This window comes from Erpetoichthys calabaricus, chromosome 9, assembly GCF_900747795.2.
Source record: "Erpetoichthys calabaricus chromosome 9, fErpCal1.3, whole genome shotgun sequence".
Classification (NCBI taxonomy): domain Eukaryota; kingdom Metazoa; phylum Chordata; class Cladistia; order Polypteriformes; family Polypteridae; genus Erpetoichthys; species Erpetoichthys calabaricus.
Genome location: NC_041402.2, coordinates 100,273,828 through 100,291,285, shown reverse-complemented (window position 1 = coordinate 100,291,285; position 17,458 = coordinate 100,273,828). Strand labels below are relative to the sequence as shown.

Here is a 17,458-nt window from a genome sequence, read left to right as displayed (position 1 = left end):
AATCTCGAAATTTCCACTTTAATCACGTAGTTTATTTTGCCATTAAAGTAGAACATCATAAACTTCATCTTAAAATCGTTTATTTTACTAGTTTCTCAAGTAGCATGTTAAATGCTTTTTTCTGTGTTTGATCTTCTATGTGCTCTATGTGTGTGAATCACTACGTGCTTCCGTTCTTTCTCTTTCTCCGACAGGACACAGAATGCATTACATTCGAGATATTACAGCTCTCTGAATAATTAAAATACTGAGATGTATACGTGGTATCATTTTCATGATGATAGGAATGAAAGTATGTTATTAAACATGGGAACACGGTGGCGCAGTGATTGTTCATATCTCACGCAAGAGGCTTGCTGCACCATGTGCGACCTTCGATGAAATAATTTATTACAGAAGTACTGTCTCTTTCAAACGTACTAACCTCCAATTCCTGTCCATACTTTTCTTTCTCCAATCGTCACACAATCAGCTCTGTAATAGACGTTAAGCCATTTGTAAGCTTAGAACGCTGATTCTTCAAAACTTTTAAGGAACATTGAAATATCTTCGTAGTACATGTTTAATTATTCTACAGTATTCGTCTATCCTTCCAGTGTCGCGTCAGCACCAGCAAGAATACAGCGCAAGGCAGGAGCTATCCTTGAACCAGCTATACGCTGTGGCACCGTTATTAACAATACAGATTATTTAAATGAAGTTAAAGTTTTATCTGTATACTATAAGCAACATATTTTGCTGCATTTCATCTTAAAAATGATATTGTCATCATACGCGCTTTATAAAGTAGCACAGGTTGTGCAATATTATAACTGTAGTGCAAGTTTACAGTGAGGTGATTGAGTGCATTTATAGTTCTTGGGATGAAACTGTTTCTGAAACGCGAGAGCCGTACAGGAAAGGCTTTGACGCTTTTTGCCGTGGTTGAGGTAGTGTGTACTTGAAACTATATACCGATAATTCTCTTTCCGATCATCTGCTGCTGTGATTCACACTCAGATACAGTGATATAAATACTCCGAGTGGTGCAGTGAGAGTAATATGGAAAAAGATGATCCGCAGTGGCAACCCTTAATGGGAACAGCAAAAAGAAGAACAAGATGCAGTGAGCGTAACAACGCTAAAGCAGTTGTGGTTTTGGAATACTATGGCTTTTCCCTGGCCCATTCTATTGCAGCAGGTTAATTACAATCAGATGCATTACACTAATAAACAATATGCAGTTAGTTTCAGTGTATTTATAAAGCCGTGTCAGGAATGTGGAGCTAAGAAAGAAAGGATGAGCACACAGGAACAGTAGTTTGACCATTCTGTGGACCATTATATTGTTACAGGTTAATTACAATCAGATGCATTAAATTTATGAACGATATGCGGTTAATTTCAGTTTATTTGACAAAGCCGCCGCCGTGGATGTGGATCTAAGAAAGAGTAACCACACAGGAACAGTAGCACTGCTTTGACGCTGGGTGCCGCCAGTCTGCAAAACCGAGCGGTGAAATTGCGTACGCCAAGGAATGAGTTACCGTGGAAATGTGCGTGGCTTTACGCCAAGTTTAGGTTTTATACATCGCGATTTGAGCGTGGAAAGGTTCGTACGCAACATTTCTGTGTGTACGCACCGTTTATACATGAGGCCCCTGGTGATGTAAAAGGGAGCCTGTGATTATCTGGCATTCCGGTGTTTTCTGCAGAAGGAAATGAGAGGGGAAGCACTTATAACGAGCACCACAGGGTGGATAACAGGACTTGGAAGGAGGAGAAACTGCATGCGAGGAGGCAGGAATCAGGAAGTCCAAGAATTCTTGTGTTACAAAAGGGACTGCGATGAGTTAATCACAGGTCTGTAGGTTTCTCTTTGTGTCTCTCAACCTGAATATTGTTACAATACAATTATGATTGTAGACATAGCTCATTTAAGAAAACACCTCTAACAAATAGATTGATCTTGAAAAGAAAGTACATTTTCATTAATTTTTTTATCCCACTTAAACATCCCTTGATTATTAAGCAAAAGAAGACATTTCTGCCAGGGTCAGAACCTATCCTGGCAACACTGGATGAAAAGAAGGATCCACTCTTGATGGGGCACCAGTGCATCACAGGACCCACTGACACATACATACTCACAAGTTAAATTTATTAGTAACACAATAAGCATGTGCTTGTTATGAGGAAGGACAACCTGTAAGAAATGCACACAAACACAAGTAGACTGCAAACTGCACTCAAAACCAGAAATAGGATTCAGATCCAGGATTTATGTAATCTGATTTTGAGTGGCAGGGACCCAGCTCTTATCCCAGCAGCAAGGCAAGAAACAACACTGGATCAGATAGGGGAAAATATTATATTATATTATATTATATTATATTATATTATATTATATTATATTATATTATATTATATTATATTATATTATATTATATTTGCAAGTAAACCCTCATTCTAAATAATTTCTTTCATGATCTGACATTTGAAGTGTTCCACATTGGTTTGTTTTTCCAGACTTTCAAACATATTATGATTTGTGTGCGATGTTTTTTCTCATTAAAAAAATGAACCTCTAGACTACTGATCTTGTAATGCTAAAGAAGAAACATTTATTTTAAAAAAAGAACTATTCCTAAGTCTCTTCCTATCTAATACTAAAAAAGAGAAATAGTTTTTCCTTCCACAAACTCTAGCAGCTGTGAAGTAAAATGTGAAAGTTCACATGGAGAATGTTAGCAAAGGCATTAACAGTATCCAGGATGTTATGGCTTGGAAGACATGTCCAACATTGCTTGCAGGTGGTGTAGTGTATGGCATTTCTCTGCAGACAGTCACATATTTTGGCTGTAACTTAGGGAGCATTCTGACTTGGTTGTTATTTCCCAGCTGAAAAAGAGAAGCATGTTATATTTAGTGTTTTCTTTTTAATGCTGCCCATTATGTAATCATTTTCAAAGTTCTGCTATTGACTTTTCAAAACTATTTTTTTCTGTTATTCCAAAATATCAGTCAATGCTACTCCTATCATCTAAACCTGCAATAAATTGAAGCCTTCTCATGCTGTTCTTTGTGCTGTTTTAAACACCTGCTACGCAACACTGGGAAAAGGCTCATCAGTATGGTGGTTATTATTCTTTTAATAGATCTACAGTGGTGTGAAAAACTATTTGCCCCTTCCTGATTTCTTATTCTTTTGCATGTTTGTCACACAAAATGTTTCTGATCATCAAACACATTTAACCATTAGTCAAATATAACACAAGTAAACAAAAAATGCAGTTTTTCAATGATGGTTTTTATTATTTAGGGAGAAAAAAAAATCCAAACCTACATGGCCCTGTGTGAAAAAGTAATTGCCCCCTGAACCTAATAACTGGTTGGGCCACCCTTAGCAGCAATAACTGCAATCAAGCGTTTGCGATAACTTGCAATGAGTCTTTTACAGCGCTCTGGAGGAATTTTGGCCCACTCATCTTTGCAAAATTGTTGTAATTCAGCTTTATTTGAGGGTTTTCTAGCATGAACCGCCTTTTTAAGGTCATGCCATAGCATCTCAATTGGATTCAGGTCAGGACTTTGACTAGGCCACTCCAAAGTCTTCATTTTGTTTTTCTTCAGCCATTCAGAGGTGGATTTGCTGGTGTGTTTTGGGTCATTGTCCTGTTGCAGCACCCAAGATCGCTTCAGCTTGAGTTGATGAACAGATGGCCGGACATTCTCCTTCAGGATTTTATGGTAGACAGTAGAATTCATGGTTCCATCTATCACAGCAAGCCTTCCAGGTCCTGAAGCAGCAAAACAACCCCAGACCATCACACTACCACCACCATATTTTACTGTTGGTATGATGTTCTTTTTCTGAAATGCTGTGTTCCTTTTACGCCAGATGTAACGGGACATTTGCCTTCCAAAAAGTTCAACTTTTGACTCATCAGTCCATAAGGTATTTTCCCAAAAGTCTTGGCAATCATTGAGATGTTTCTTAGCAAAATTGAGACGAGCCCTAATGTTCTTTTTGCTTAACAGTGGTTTGCGTCTTGGAAATCTGCCATGCAGGCCGTTTTTGCCCAGTCTCTTTCTTATGGTGGAGTCGTGAACACTGACCTTAATTGAGGCAAGTGAGGCCTGCAGTTCTTTAGACGTTGTCCTGGGGTCTTTTGTGACCTCTCGGATGAGTCGTCTCTGCGCTCTTGGGGTAATTTTGGTCGACCGGCCACTCCTGGAAAGGTTCACCACTGTTCCATGTTTTTGCCATTTGTGGATAATGGCTCTCATTGTGGTTCGCTGGAGTCCCAAAGCTTTAGAAATGGCTTTATAACCTTTACCAGACTGATAGATCTCAATTACTTCTGTTCTCATTTGTTCCTGAATTTCTTTGGATCTTGGCATGATGTCTATCTTTTGAGGTGCTTTTGGTCTACTTCTCTGTGTCAGGCAGCTCCTATTTAAGTGATTTCTTGATTGAAACAGGTGTGGCAGTAATCAGGCCTGGGGGTGGCTACGGAAATTGAACTCAGGTGTGATACACCAGTTAGGTTATTTTTTAACAAGGGGGCAATTACTTTTTCACACAGGGCCATGTAGGTTTGGATTTTTTTTCTCCCTAAATAATAAACACCATCATTTAAAAACTGCATTTTGTGTTTACTTGTGTTATATTTGACTAATGGTTAAATGTGTTTGATGATCAGAAACATTTTGTGTGACAAACATGCAAAAGAATAAGAAATCAGGAAGGGGGCAAATAGTTTTTCACACCACTGTACATGAGTCTGGTTGTTCAAATCAAGACTAAAAATCCACCTGTTATTTTAGATTTTTCATTTCTGTCTAATTTGTGATATACAGTATAAACATGGACTAATTCTTTGATAGACTTACTGGCAAATGGAAATAATCTTACAATATAAATTTGAAACACAAACATGCCAAAGAAAAACTATATTTGTGTTCAAATCAAGTTTGAATAAATGGATCCAAAATTAACATGCTAGGTAAGTTGACTCCATGTGCAACCTGGAATTTGGCACTAATTTATTAGGCATAGGTGTCACCTTGCCATCATATTACAAAGCCAATGTCACTTTCCTGTCTTTGTCTATAGGCCTTCTTAATGCTTTAGCATGTTTGAATATAAAACCATACTTACACTGAAGTTGAACACCGAGACCGTCTGAGGTGTTTGCTGCAGTAAAGTCTGAAAATCATCTATATCCGTCTTGTTCCATATTTTAGAAATAAGTGATTGGAAAGCAAATCTTAAATAAATGCAAAGGATTGCATTTCAGAAAAATGTATTTATTAACCATATGGTGCCTAGTCATAACTTTTTGAATGCATACTTTATGAAAATAATTCATTTTTCATAAACCCAAACCCAGGAAACTTTACTTTACTGAAAAGTGAATGCATAAATCAGTGTTCTGTTCTTTACCTGAATTTCCCCAGAATCCCCACCTTAGAGAAGTTAATATAAGCAAAAATAATTATTTAGGTAAATGCATTTTGTAGATCATTCATTCTTGTGCTCAGATATAAAAGTCCATGGACTAAAAGTGTTTAGAATTTCACTTTGATTTAACTGTCACCATTCATAGGTGATCTTATAAGCATAACATAGAAAAGTTGTATAAACAAAAGACTCAATCTTAAAAATGGTAAGCTTTTGTACATTCAAGACTTATCCTTAACAACTACAAATGACAAACTATCACTTACGTAACATTTGGAGCACCCAGAGAAGACAGCAGACTGGCTTCGTTTAGTGCACTTTGGCATATGCTAATACTTCTCCTAGGATAATATAATAAAAATGCCAAACACATTTCATTTGTGGTCCCCAATCCTGTCTGTATAGAAACACAAAAATGATGTTAATATATTAATAAGATCAGATCATTAAGCCCAACATAACTGCTCAATCTCTACTTACTCAGCTTTCACAAATTAATGCCAAGTTATATTTAAAAGTTAAGAAATTCAAACACTAATAAAAATCTTATTACCACAGTTTTAGAAATCACTATATCCACTTTTCTAATTCCCTGAAAATTTTTAAACACTTTTGTCATGCTGCTTTTAAGTCACCATTTGATTAACCAGAAAATTGAATCTTTCCTCATTATTCAGACACCACAGTCCTGGAATTGGTCTAGCAGCTTCACCTCTTAATGATGTTATGATTTTTTTTCATGTGAAGAGCAAAACTCTACTTAATGTCCTGAGTAAGTACTTACAGTTACAGATATGACTCTGATGTTTGTAAATTTTAACTTACTGTATACAGATGAGCATATGTTTTTGTTTCTCTTTTTAAAAAGGGCACCTGAAAAATTATAAACTTATATTCTACCACTCTTTTACATCTTAGCCCTAGATGGTTAGTTAATGGCTTCCATTTTCAGTTTGATAAAAAATCATAAATGTGGATTTTTACTAGAGATATATACATTTGTATTAAAAAGTAAAATGTATTTTCATATGGACAGTATATTCAAAGCAGAAGTTGAATTTAAAAAGAGAACCACAATATAAAAATAATAAGAGGAAAATAGTAGAACTGCTCTGTCACTTACCAAAGTTAATTTGTCCCGATTTTCAGTGTTGTAGGTGCATTCGACTAAAATTTCATCTCCCTATTTAAAAGGCCAAACAGCTAATTTAAAATTAGCACATAGCTAGATTGCTACTTTATATTATGCTAATAAGATTTACCAGTACTTACAAACACTTTGAAATTATTTCAGCTTTTTATTTTTTTTTTCTCCAGTGCTGGATTCATCCATCCATCCATTGTCCAACCCGCTGAATCCAAACACAGGGTCACGGGGGTCTGCTGGAGCCAGTCCCAGCCAACACAGTGCACAAGGCAGGAACCAGTCCCGGGCAGGGTGCCAACCCACCGCAGGACACATACAAACACACCCACACACCAAGCACACACTAGGGCCAATTTAGAATCACCAATCCACCTAACCTGCATGTCTTTGGACTGTGGGAGGAAACTGGAGCGCCCGGAGGAAACCCACGCAGACACGGGGAGAACATGCAAACTCCACGCAGGGAGGACCCGGGAAGTGAACCCAGGTCCCCAGGTCTCCCAACTGTGAGGCAGCAGCACTACCCACTGCTGCCCGCTGGATTCACCAGTACAAAAAAAAATGATATACCATTTGACTTGATCAGTTAGGCAAGATGTTTTGTGTTCCACCTATTTTTGGCCCCCTAGACTACTTGTTAACCATATTTTGTGCAGGCACTTACACCCTTATGATAAAGAGTAAGATGAAGAATAAACCAATAGGTGTCTTCAGGAAAAATGATCAGAAGGGCTTGAATGTGTGCATGCCACTTCAACAGATCCCAGAGGTTCATCCCTTAATAGAATACAAGGGGTCACATTTACTCCTTTTCTTTGAAAAAAAAAAATGGGGACTGGTAATATAGGCATGTGCTGTGTCATTTTATGCTATTTCAATGTTACTGATCACAATATGATAATATTTTTTGATATATGATTCTTTGCCAGCAGTCCTAGCACTCCCAGAAGGTTTAATAATGACAAATGTCAAACAGAAACATGTGAGGCTATCATTTTAGGCCATCTCAAGGGTAGTGATTATGAATATGATGTTATTTTTGATTTTTGATCCTTTACTAGGGATTTAGCACCCAATTAGCCCTTCTATTAGTGGGTGAAAAAGTACATATTTCTATTACAACCAAAAATATTTAGAATTTAGTTCCACAACAATACTCCCCCAGGACACAAGAGGGCAGCCTCCCTGGATTGCATCAGGGCCACAGGCTTGGAGCTTGGAGGCTCAGTCCTGTTGGAGCCTGTGGTCACCACCAGGGGGAGTCTGGACAGTCCCCGTGCCATGGACTGCAGCACTTCTGCCACACCCAGAAGGGCTGCTGGAAGAGGGTCCGGGAACATGTGGAGTACTTCTGGGGACCCTTACAGCACTTCTGCTACACTTGGGAGTGCTGCTGAAGGAAGATCAGTGTACACCTGGAGCACTTCCGGGTGCACTATAAAAGAGGCCGCCTCACTCCATTCCAGGAGCTGGAGTTGGGAGCTGGAGCACAAAGATTGTGTGGAGGAGTGTAGGCGGTAAAGAGAAGAAGAAAAGAAGGAAAGAGAGACAAAGAAACTGAGGTTATTGGTGGTGATTTGTGCACTGTGTGCTAAGAAAAAGAAAATAAAAGGGTGTATTTTGCATTTGTGTCTTTGTGCCTGTGTGTGTCTGGGGCTGATACTCCACAATAGATAGATAGATAGATAGATAGATAGATAGATAGATAGATAGATAGATAGATAGATAGATAGATAGATAGATAGATAGATACTTTATTAATCCCAATGGGAAATTCACATTCTTCAGCAGCAGCATACTGATACAATAAATAATATTAAATTAAAGAATGATAATAATACAGGTGAAAAAACAGACAATAACTATGTATAATGTTAAATATTAACGTTTACCCCCCCGGGTGGAATTAAAGAGTCGCATAGTTTGGGGGAGGAACGATCTCCTCAATCTGTCTGTGGAGCAGGACAGTGACAGCAGTCTGTCGCTGAAGCTGCTCTTCTGTCTGGAGATGACATTATTTAGTGGATGCAGTGGATTCTCCATAATTGATAGGAGCCTGCTGAGCGCCCTTCGCTCTGCCACAGACGTTAAACTGTCCAGCTCCATGCCAACAATAGAGCCTGCCTTCCTCACCAGTTTGTCCAGGCGTGAGGCGTCTTTCCTCTTAATGCTGCCTCCCCAGCACACCACTGCGTAGAAGAGGGCGCTCGCCACAACTGTTTGATAGAACATCTGCAGCATCTTATTGCAGATGTTGAAGGAAGCCAGCCTTCTAAGGAAGTATAACCGGCTTTGTCCTTTCTTGCACAGCGCATCAGTATTGGCAGTCCAGTCTAATTTATCATCCAGCTGCACTCCCAGATATTTATAGGTCTGCACCATCTGCACACAGTCACCTTTGATGATCACTGGGTCTATGAGGGGTCTGGGCCTCCTAAAATCCACCACCAGCTCCTTGGTTTTGCTGGTGTTCAGGTGTAGGTGGTTTGAGTCGCACCATTTAACAAAGTCATTGATTAGGTCCCTATACTCCTCCTCCAGCCCATTCCTGATACAGCCCACGATAGCAGTGTCATCAGTGAACTTTTGCACATGGCAGGACTCCGAGTTGTATTGGAAGTCTGATGTATATAGGCTGAACAGGACCGGAGAAAGTACAGTCCCTTGTGGCGCTCCTGTGTTGCTGACCACAATGTCAGACGTGCAGTTCCCAAGATGCACATACTGAGGTCTGTCTTTAAGATAGTCCACGATCCATGCCACTAGGTATGAATCTAATCCCATCTCCGTCAGCTTGTCCCTAAGGAGCAGAGGTTGGATTGTGTTGAAGGCGCTAGAGAAGTCTAGAAACATAATTCTTACAGCACCACTGCCTCTGTCCAAGTGAGAGAGGGATCGGTGTAGCATATAGATGATGGCATCTTCCGCTCCCACCTTCTCCTGATATGCAAACTGCAGAGGGTCAAGGGCGTGTTGAACCTGTGGTCTAAGGTGGTGAAGCAGCAGCCTCTCCATGGTCTTCATCACATGTGATGTCAGAGCAACAGGCCGAAAGTCATTCAGCTCACTAGGACATGATACCTTTGGGACTGGGGTGATACAAGATATTTTCCAATGTATTATGTACTTCTTCCTCATTAAGTAAATCATTACATTTCTTACGAGCATCCCAAATTAGGATGGCTTTCTTTAATTCAGATTTTTTATGACTTGCTATATTTTTAGATATGAACAGTGAAAAGGTGAAGTATCTTTTAAAGTTGTGTTTGATAATCCTTTGCTTCAAAATGCATACAGTAAAGGTGAACAGTCAGAGGGTTAACGTAAGGGGCTTGTTACATGATGATAACACATCCATTCCTATTGTTGCAAGCCATTTAAAATTACAGAAGGGATAGGCAACCAAGCTGGTGATATGAAGCTAAAAGGCATCTGCTTAATTAGTTTCTTTGATTAGTCTGATAAATGTTTTTTTTTTCTTTTTGTATGAGTTTTAATCTTGTAGGAGTCCTGCTATGGCAAAAATAGCAAACAGTATCTGAGCTAAGATTTTTGGGAATGCTAACACTGATACTATCTGTTCTAATTGCGGAAATGGTTGACAAGTTATAGAAATAGGTATAAAGTTTCATTACTGGCTTAAATTATCCTTTGGCTATTTCTCAGATTATCTGAAAGAAAAATCTGTAGCCTCTGAGGTCCCTTGGGAGCTAATACCAAGGTATACTAATTACAGTCAAGAGAAACAGCAAGTATTCCCTGTTTCAGACCTATGGTTTTACATAACAAGACACATCTAACAATCAGCTAGTCCAGCCAAACAAACAAAACAAAGCATAAAAAATTTCACTTTTAATTTGTTTTATTCAACAAAAAGTGAAAATAATTACAGTATTCAGAAACTATGACTTGAAGGGTAGTTTTCAATCTTCATAATTACATTTCTCAAAGTGTGCATAACCATCGAGCATAGAAATAGCACTATATAAATAAAATGTATTATTATTATTATTACTATTACTATTATTATTATTATTACTTATTTACTTGTGTGTGAGCTTCTTTCCATGAGAATAATTAGTATAGATTTTAGAGCCACAGACAGTGATCAGCCTGCATTATGTAAGTTACAAAATGAATAATTGGTCAGAAGTGGGATATCTAAGGTTTAATGTCTACCTAAATGGATATCAAGATTTTTCCATATGCTATATACTGGATTCTGTGGTAGGCTGGCACTCTGCCCGGGATTTGTTCCTGCCTTGCACCCTGTGCTGGCTGGGATTGGCTCCAGCAGACCCCCTTGACCCTGTGTTAGGATATAGCAGGTTGGAAAATGACTGACTATATACTGGATTCCAAGAAATAAAAAATTAAATAAATTAGATAACAGATAAAAGAGTTTACAAAGTAATGCTAGGATGATATTTAATACAAATGTGTCTTTATTAGTCTGATAAATCTATATAATATATTAGTCTTCTGCAACCTTATAGCTTTTAGGTCATGATTTATACAGGTACATGTGAGACGAGTCTCTTTTTTTTTAGTATCCAAGGCTTTTCCATATTACGCTGGATTTTCAAATGTTAGCAAAAATATTTACTGCATAACAGACTTTCACATATACATTGACACACAATAAATGAAAGCAGTCCAAACTTAGGAGCAATACTCACCACTTTGACGGGTACGATATCTCCCAGATAGTTGACATCTTGGAGATTAAAGTCATAATTATTATTTTCTCCAAGAAAGCCAATCTGTTTGCCACCTCTTTAAAAAAAAACATACATACAATATATATTTCTTTATATATATATATATATATATATATATATATATATATATATATATATATATATATATATATTATATATATATATATATAGATAGATACTTTTTGGAATATGTACAGTATATTGTTGAAAACAGGTGAATAGGTCTATTCTAGGAGTTAAAATTGTTTTCTTATTCTACATACCTGAAATGACCAACCCTGACAGCCCTCCCAGCAAGATGAGTGTGCAGCAAATTTCCAAAGACATTTATTTCCAGACTAGATTCAGGAAGAAGCTGACAAATACAAAATGAAAATGTACTAATGAAATATACTATAAAATATCTCAATGCTTTACATGTGGGTATATAAATATAACTTCTATAAGACAATCTGTTTGACACTTATAGTTGGTGGTTGAACTCTCTTTAGTTATGCCCAGTAGTTCTTCTTATTGCCCTTGCTCTCCAACCTGTGTGTTTTGCTTGATAAACAATTATTTTATTGAGATTGGGGCACCACTGTTTGCCACATAAAAAGTGTCAAAATTTAAAGCTGGATCAAATAATAATCATAGAAAACAGCTGCTAGGGAAAAAAAACTATATTAAACATGGTATATTGTTAATTATCATTACAATTTCCAAAAAGGCACTCTCACATAAGCAAAAAAGTGAAAAACCCTTTCCTTAATAAGGAATAATTTTTTATTTAATCTGTCCTTTTCCAACTCTCATTTCTTCTTGGTCAAGGTTCCAGCCAACCTATAACAGCAATAATGAAAATATGTCAGGAAGTAGCTGTAGGCAGACAGGGATACATTGATTTTCTCCAGGCATCACAGTTTAGGCAGAGTTGTTGCCCAGGCTCAAGTTTATTTTTTATTTATTTAATCTTTCTGTTATTTAAATATAATTTTTGTCTATTGTGTTATTAATTATCCTTTAGGCTACATTCTGTCTGTATTGTTTGTTTGTTTTTTTAATAGTGTATTGATTAATAATGTTGCTATTATGTATTAATTTTAAAAGTTTTGTAGTAGCTTTCATTGTTATCTACCCTGTTCTCTACAAGTGCATCCTAAGGAGGTGGGGGCCATTTAATCATACAGCCACAGGAAGCGTTGAAGGAGGAGCTGGAATTTCTATGTTATTGTTTTGATTCTTGTGCTTGGCTTTGAGGTTATTTCTGTTGTTTGTATATCATCGTTTTGACCCTCTTCTTGCTTAAGGTACTGTTCTTTGGTTTAATTAATCAAATTGCCTTTTTAGGCTAAAATTATTTTTGTTTGCTCCTTTGGTCCTGCCCTGCCTTTTCTATGCTCTTCTATATATTTACATACATTATTTAACTGTAAAGGAACTTTGTATGGCTTGTTCTGCACCAGAAATTTGTAATGGTGTTCAGTTCTTCCATTTTTGGACATTTTTTGAGATATAGGTGAAAGTGGTGGCATCAGATTTTAATGTGAATCTTAATGCCTTCATAGCATTTGGCTAGGGTTTTATGTGACGTTACTGTAATAGCAGTCTTTAAATTGTCCATTTTCCTGTCTGTTGCTTGGTCCATTTGGGTGAAAATAACTGTTTTATGACTATAAAGTCAGGTTCAACATTTATCCATCCCGCTGAATCCGAACACTGGGTCATGGGGGTCTGCTGGAGCCAATCCCAGGGCTCAAGGCAGGAACCAATCCCGAGCAGGGTGCCAACCCACCACAGGACACACACACCAAGCACACAATAGGGCCAATTTAGAATCACCAGTCCACCTAACCTGCATGTCTTTGGACTGTGGGAGGAAACCAGAGCACCCAGAGGAAACCCACACAGACACGAGGAGAACATGCAAACTCCACGCAGGGAGGACCCGGGAAGCGAACGCAGGTCTCCTAACTGCAAGGCAGCAGCACTACCACTGTGCCACCATGCCGCTTCAGGTTTAACATAGTCTTATTAATTAAATACATAATCGGCTTTACAAGTTTTGTGTCATGGACGGTCTCTTTCTCCAGATCAAGAGCATTGAGTGCCATTGTCAACATAGTATTATGTTCACTGACACATTCTCTTTTTTTTGGAACCAACTGTTTCTTCAGCTGTGCAATGTTCTAACATCCTGTTGTCCACTTGTCTCTGTTTGGGTACACAGGTCATCATAACATTAGTGACAATGTCCAGTACTTCCTTAGCTCTTTTTCACAGCGCAGCTTACTCACACACTCAGTTGCACTTGACACAAGTCTCAGACCAATTAACAGGTCCGTTTCTTTTCTCTGGAGCAGAGTGTTTGTTGGGCCCAGTAACAAAAGTATCTTGTGTATCAGATATGCAACAAACATGAAGCGTGGCTTAGACAGCTCTCACTGCAACCCATATGTTTCCATCCTTAATTCAGGACCAACTGTCTGCAAACTGTCAGTCTCTGTAAACATTAAAGTAATGTCCTTAAAAGTTGCACAGATAACTGACATGGTTGCCAGATGACCTGTCCATCTTTGTTCTCACAGATGCTTCAATTAATTTCCCTTTGTTATGTATAAAAATAATTAAGTTGAAAGCATTTACAAGTTCCGAAAAAATCCTCCACTTTTTTTTAATTACAGTGCATGCACAACAAGATGTAATTGATGATTTAATCAATATACATGCAGCATTTTTCTTCCAAGTTCCTCTTGTAAGACTTTTTGAACACCACTGTTCAGATGCCCCATTGTAAACTTGACTGAGAATTTTAGATGCTGGTATCTTGCATTTTTTTGTATCATTTGCACTGGCATTAGACATTGAAATCAAATGTTTAAGTAACTTGTTTAGTTTCTTCAGAGATGAAAGCAAAGAACTATCAATAGATTCTCAAGGCCAGTGGGATCTTTTGTGCCATTCACTTTTGATCATAAACTAAGACTCCCTTCATTCACTATTACTTTGGTGACAGTGCCACTCATAACCCCAATTACTCTGCATTTAATGGCACTTGTAAGTAGCATTACGTGAGGTAGTTGGCACAGTTATTTGTCCTTTGTAATTGTGTAATCAACTAATGATAGAAAAAGTCCACTCCTCTATTGACATCTCATGAAAAGCCTCAACCTTTCTACTAAGAGGCAGTTGATTACATACAAGAAATTCAATAACAATACTTGACATGTAGTATCTACTTTTTTTCAACTCTCCACATTCATAAGAGTGTCCATTACTTCCACATAACATAACAGGAAAGATGTTCCTTGGTGGTAGTATGCTTGCGTAAGCCACTATTTGACACTATAACATGTTTCCAATTATACCACCCCTTTATTGTAAAAGCTGAATCTAATCCTCACATCATGCTAAATTTTCGGCATGGGTAACGGAATGCTGTAAGGAGTTACTGTCACCAATGTGCTAGCCTCCTGGGCCTGGTTGTTAGTGTCAGAAGGCCTGGATTTGTTTGTCTCTACTCCTTGTTTTTCCAGGGCTTGTACTACTTTTGCAAACCACTTCCTAATATCCATGTGGTCTGCTCAAAAACAAATATTTGTATACAATGAAAAACTGAGGGGAGTGCCAACTTCTGTAACAAGAGGAAAACTCAATGCAAGAACAACTATTAGTTAGCAGTAAATAACAAAATATGAAGAGTTTTGCAGCAGTCATGTGATGGAAATCACATACTGCATCATTGTCCACAATTTATATCTACAAAGAATTTTTAATCTGTTTGTTTTTATTATGTACTTTTTATTATGTAAAACAAAGGAATTAAAAATATATACATATATACAAATGCATTTTTAAAAATTCAAGTGGGAAAGGTTATGCTGGACTGGATGGCACAGTCCCCCCTCCATGGCGCAGACCCTGAGCCTGCCATTTGAGTTTGGGACTTGGTTGCCTTGAATGATGCTTACTCTGTGAGTTTACATCAGAAGGAAAGGCTGGTCTGGTTTGCTTTTGTTTTGAAGTCTGCATCCTTGTTCTTTATGATATTTAAGTGGCAGACTGGGATTGGCTCTAGCTGCCCCACATCCCTACCCTGGAAATGCAGATTTGGAAAACGGATGGATGGATGGATTTAGGACAGCAGGCCAGATTACAGACACCAGTTAACCTAAACATTCTTTCATTTCATGAACCTCCTTTACCTACATTCATTCTCTCTCTGTCAGCTCTCCTAGAATCATGTGTTATGAGTAGTGGCTGAACAAAATTTAATGCAGTGTACCTTGAGTGATAGAATAAAAACTAAACAGAAGTGTTTCTGTGTTCTTGTTGGAGTAATGTATGAAGGAGCTTGCTTGGATTTTCAGCAGCAACATGATTGGTGAGACTTCCCATAGCAAAAGAATGCTTTATAGTAAATTGGCATATTATCATAATATTTAAGTAAAAAGGTTGTGTTTATGTTTTTGTATTATCCATAAGCTTTGCTATCTATTACAGATTAAAATGGTCTTAATTTTCTAATTTTCTAATTAGTGCATTTTAAAATGACCTAACATTAATACACAAAAAGAAGTTGCTGGGATTAACAGTGGTATATCCTTGTAACAATCAATCCCACAAAATGTATAACTGTTCTCAAGAATATAGGATTAATTATAATGAGTTTTAAAGTAAATTGTAAAGTACTCACTGAAGCGAAACCACTTGTGTTGCACAGCCCATATGCTTTAAATGAGGATGCACCCGGAGGGATGACGAAAAAGGAATCAACTCTAATTCCAGCTTGCAGCGTCCCAATATCATACTGACGAAGCACATTGGTGTGGTAAAATCGCAATCCTGAGTTGTCTACTCGACCTGTTTCCAAAAACCAAGGAAGAAGAAGAAATTACAACATATAGAAGCATTCTGTATACAAGAACAACAAAATTGTAAAGCTTTTCTCTAACCTGATGTCAGCGTAGGGTTATTGTAATGCATCTCTAAGCGGTAGTACACAGGATCTTCACTTGTACCAAAAGAGATGCCTGCATTTGAAGGAAAATTGATGACCTGTACAGAAAGGCACAACTTTGTAAGTTGGCTGTTGTTTGTGGTTAGCTTTAGGATTATTCTTGGAACAAACAATTTATAGATGGGCTTAATTACCACACAGTCTAAACTAGCAAGAAAAAGAACAAATAGATAAATGATAGTGTAAGAGGTTCACTCCACACTTTTCACAAGTCAGTCCCTACCCAGATTCACATCCACCATCTGGCACTTTCTATCCCAGAATACTTAGTTAAAAGAACAGTTTATATACAGTAAATCTGGAAACTAAAGTCTCTCATCTTCTGTATGACATGATAACTACACTACACAGTGCAACATGTTCTTTTCTTGACTATTTTACAACAAATAATGAATCCATTTATGTGACGTCTACCAGCAGTACTTACTCCTCCTCCAACAGCCCAAGCTGCTACAACAGTCATACATTTGTAAAATGGTACAGAGGTGTTGGAATAACACGAGCCATTCATGACTGTTGTGAAGCCTACGGGGCACGCATAGAGCACCATGTGATGAACAACATCTTCATTGCCTGCCTGGATCAGAGGTTCAATCTATAGCAACAAAAAAAAAGTCAATCAATGTTTCAAATATCAAATTTCCTTTACAGACGGAATGAATGACAAAGGAGATTCAGCTCAGTTTGGACTTTATTGTCAGGATTCAGGGAGGATGTACAATAAATACCAAATTGTCTTTATTTTAGCCAAGTAAACTAATTTGTAATTTAAAAGAGTTGAGCTGTTGTAATAAGAATATAAGTTTAATGTCACTGTGCTCTGTACAAAAATTATTTTATAAATCCATTCACATGTACAGGCCAGGCCAAAGTTAGCACACAGGGGCTTTCAGCATTTAGAAGTGCCGGGCCAAGCATAGGACAAGTTAGACAAAAACAGCTGGAGGAATGTATAGTCAGCCTAAAGACAGGTGTATACTATTTTGTCCTCTGTTAACAGTCAGCACAAAATCTTATTTCCTCGTTTGGAAATGGACTATTTACCTAAGTAAGGGCCTGCACACTTTGAAGCTGACGGATGGATGGGTGATATCGTCATGAAAAGCCTTCCAGCGCAGCAACGAAAAATGGCAGACTGTATATAT

General features: G+C 37.8%; 1 protein-coding gene across 1 annotated transcript in view; it reads right to left on the bottom strand.

Moving 5' to 3' along the window:
- Positions 1-2,580: 2,580 nt before the first annotated feature.
- Positions 2,581-17,458, bottom strand: part of LOC114657593 (DBH-like monooxygenase protein 2 homolog) — a 47,762-nt gene continuing 32,884 nt past the window's right edge. Inside the window, exons 6-14 of the mRNA XM_028809478.2 lie at positions 16,741-16,908; positions 16,249-16,351; positions 15,990-16,156; positions 11,578-11,669; positions 11,273-11,369; positions 6,570-6,629; positions 5,713-5,843; positions 5,144-5,252; positions 2,581-2,880 (exon numbers count right to left, since the gene is read on the bottom strand). Of these exons, the coding sequence (XP_028665311.1) occupies positions 2,713-2,880; positions 5,144-5,252; positions 5,713-5,843; positions 6,570-6,629; positions 11,273-11,369; positions 11,578-11,669; positions 15,990-16,156; positions 16,249-16,351; positions 16,741-16,908 (1,095 nt within the window). The 3' untranslated portion in view covers positions 2,581-2,712. The remainder of the gene's footprint in view (positions 2,881-5,143; positions 5,253-5,712; positions 5,844-6,569; positions 6,630-11,272; positions 11,370-11,577; positions 11,670-15,989; positions 16,157-16,248; positions 16,352-16,740; positions 16,909-17,458) is intronic.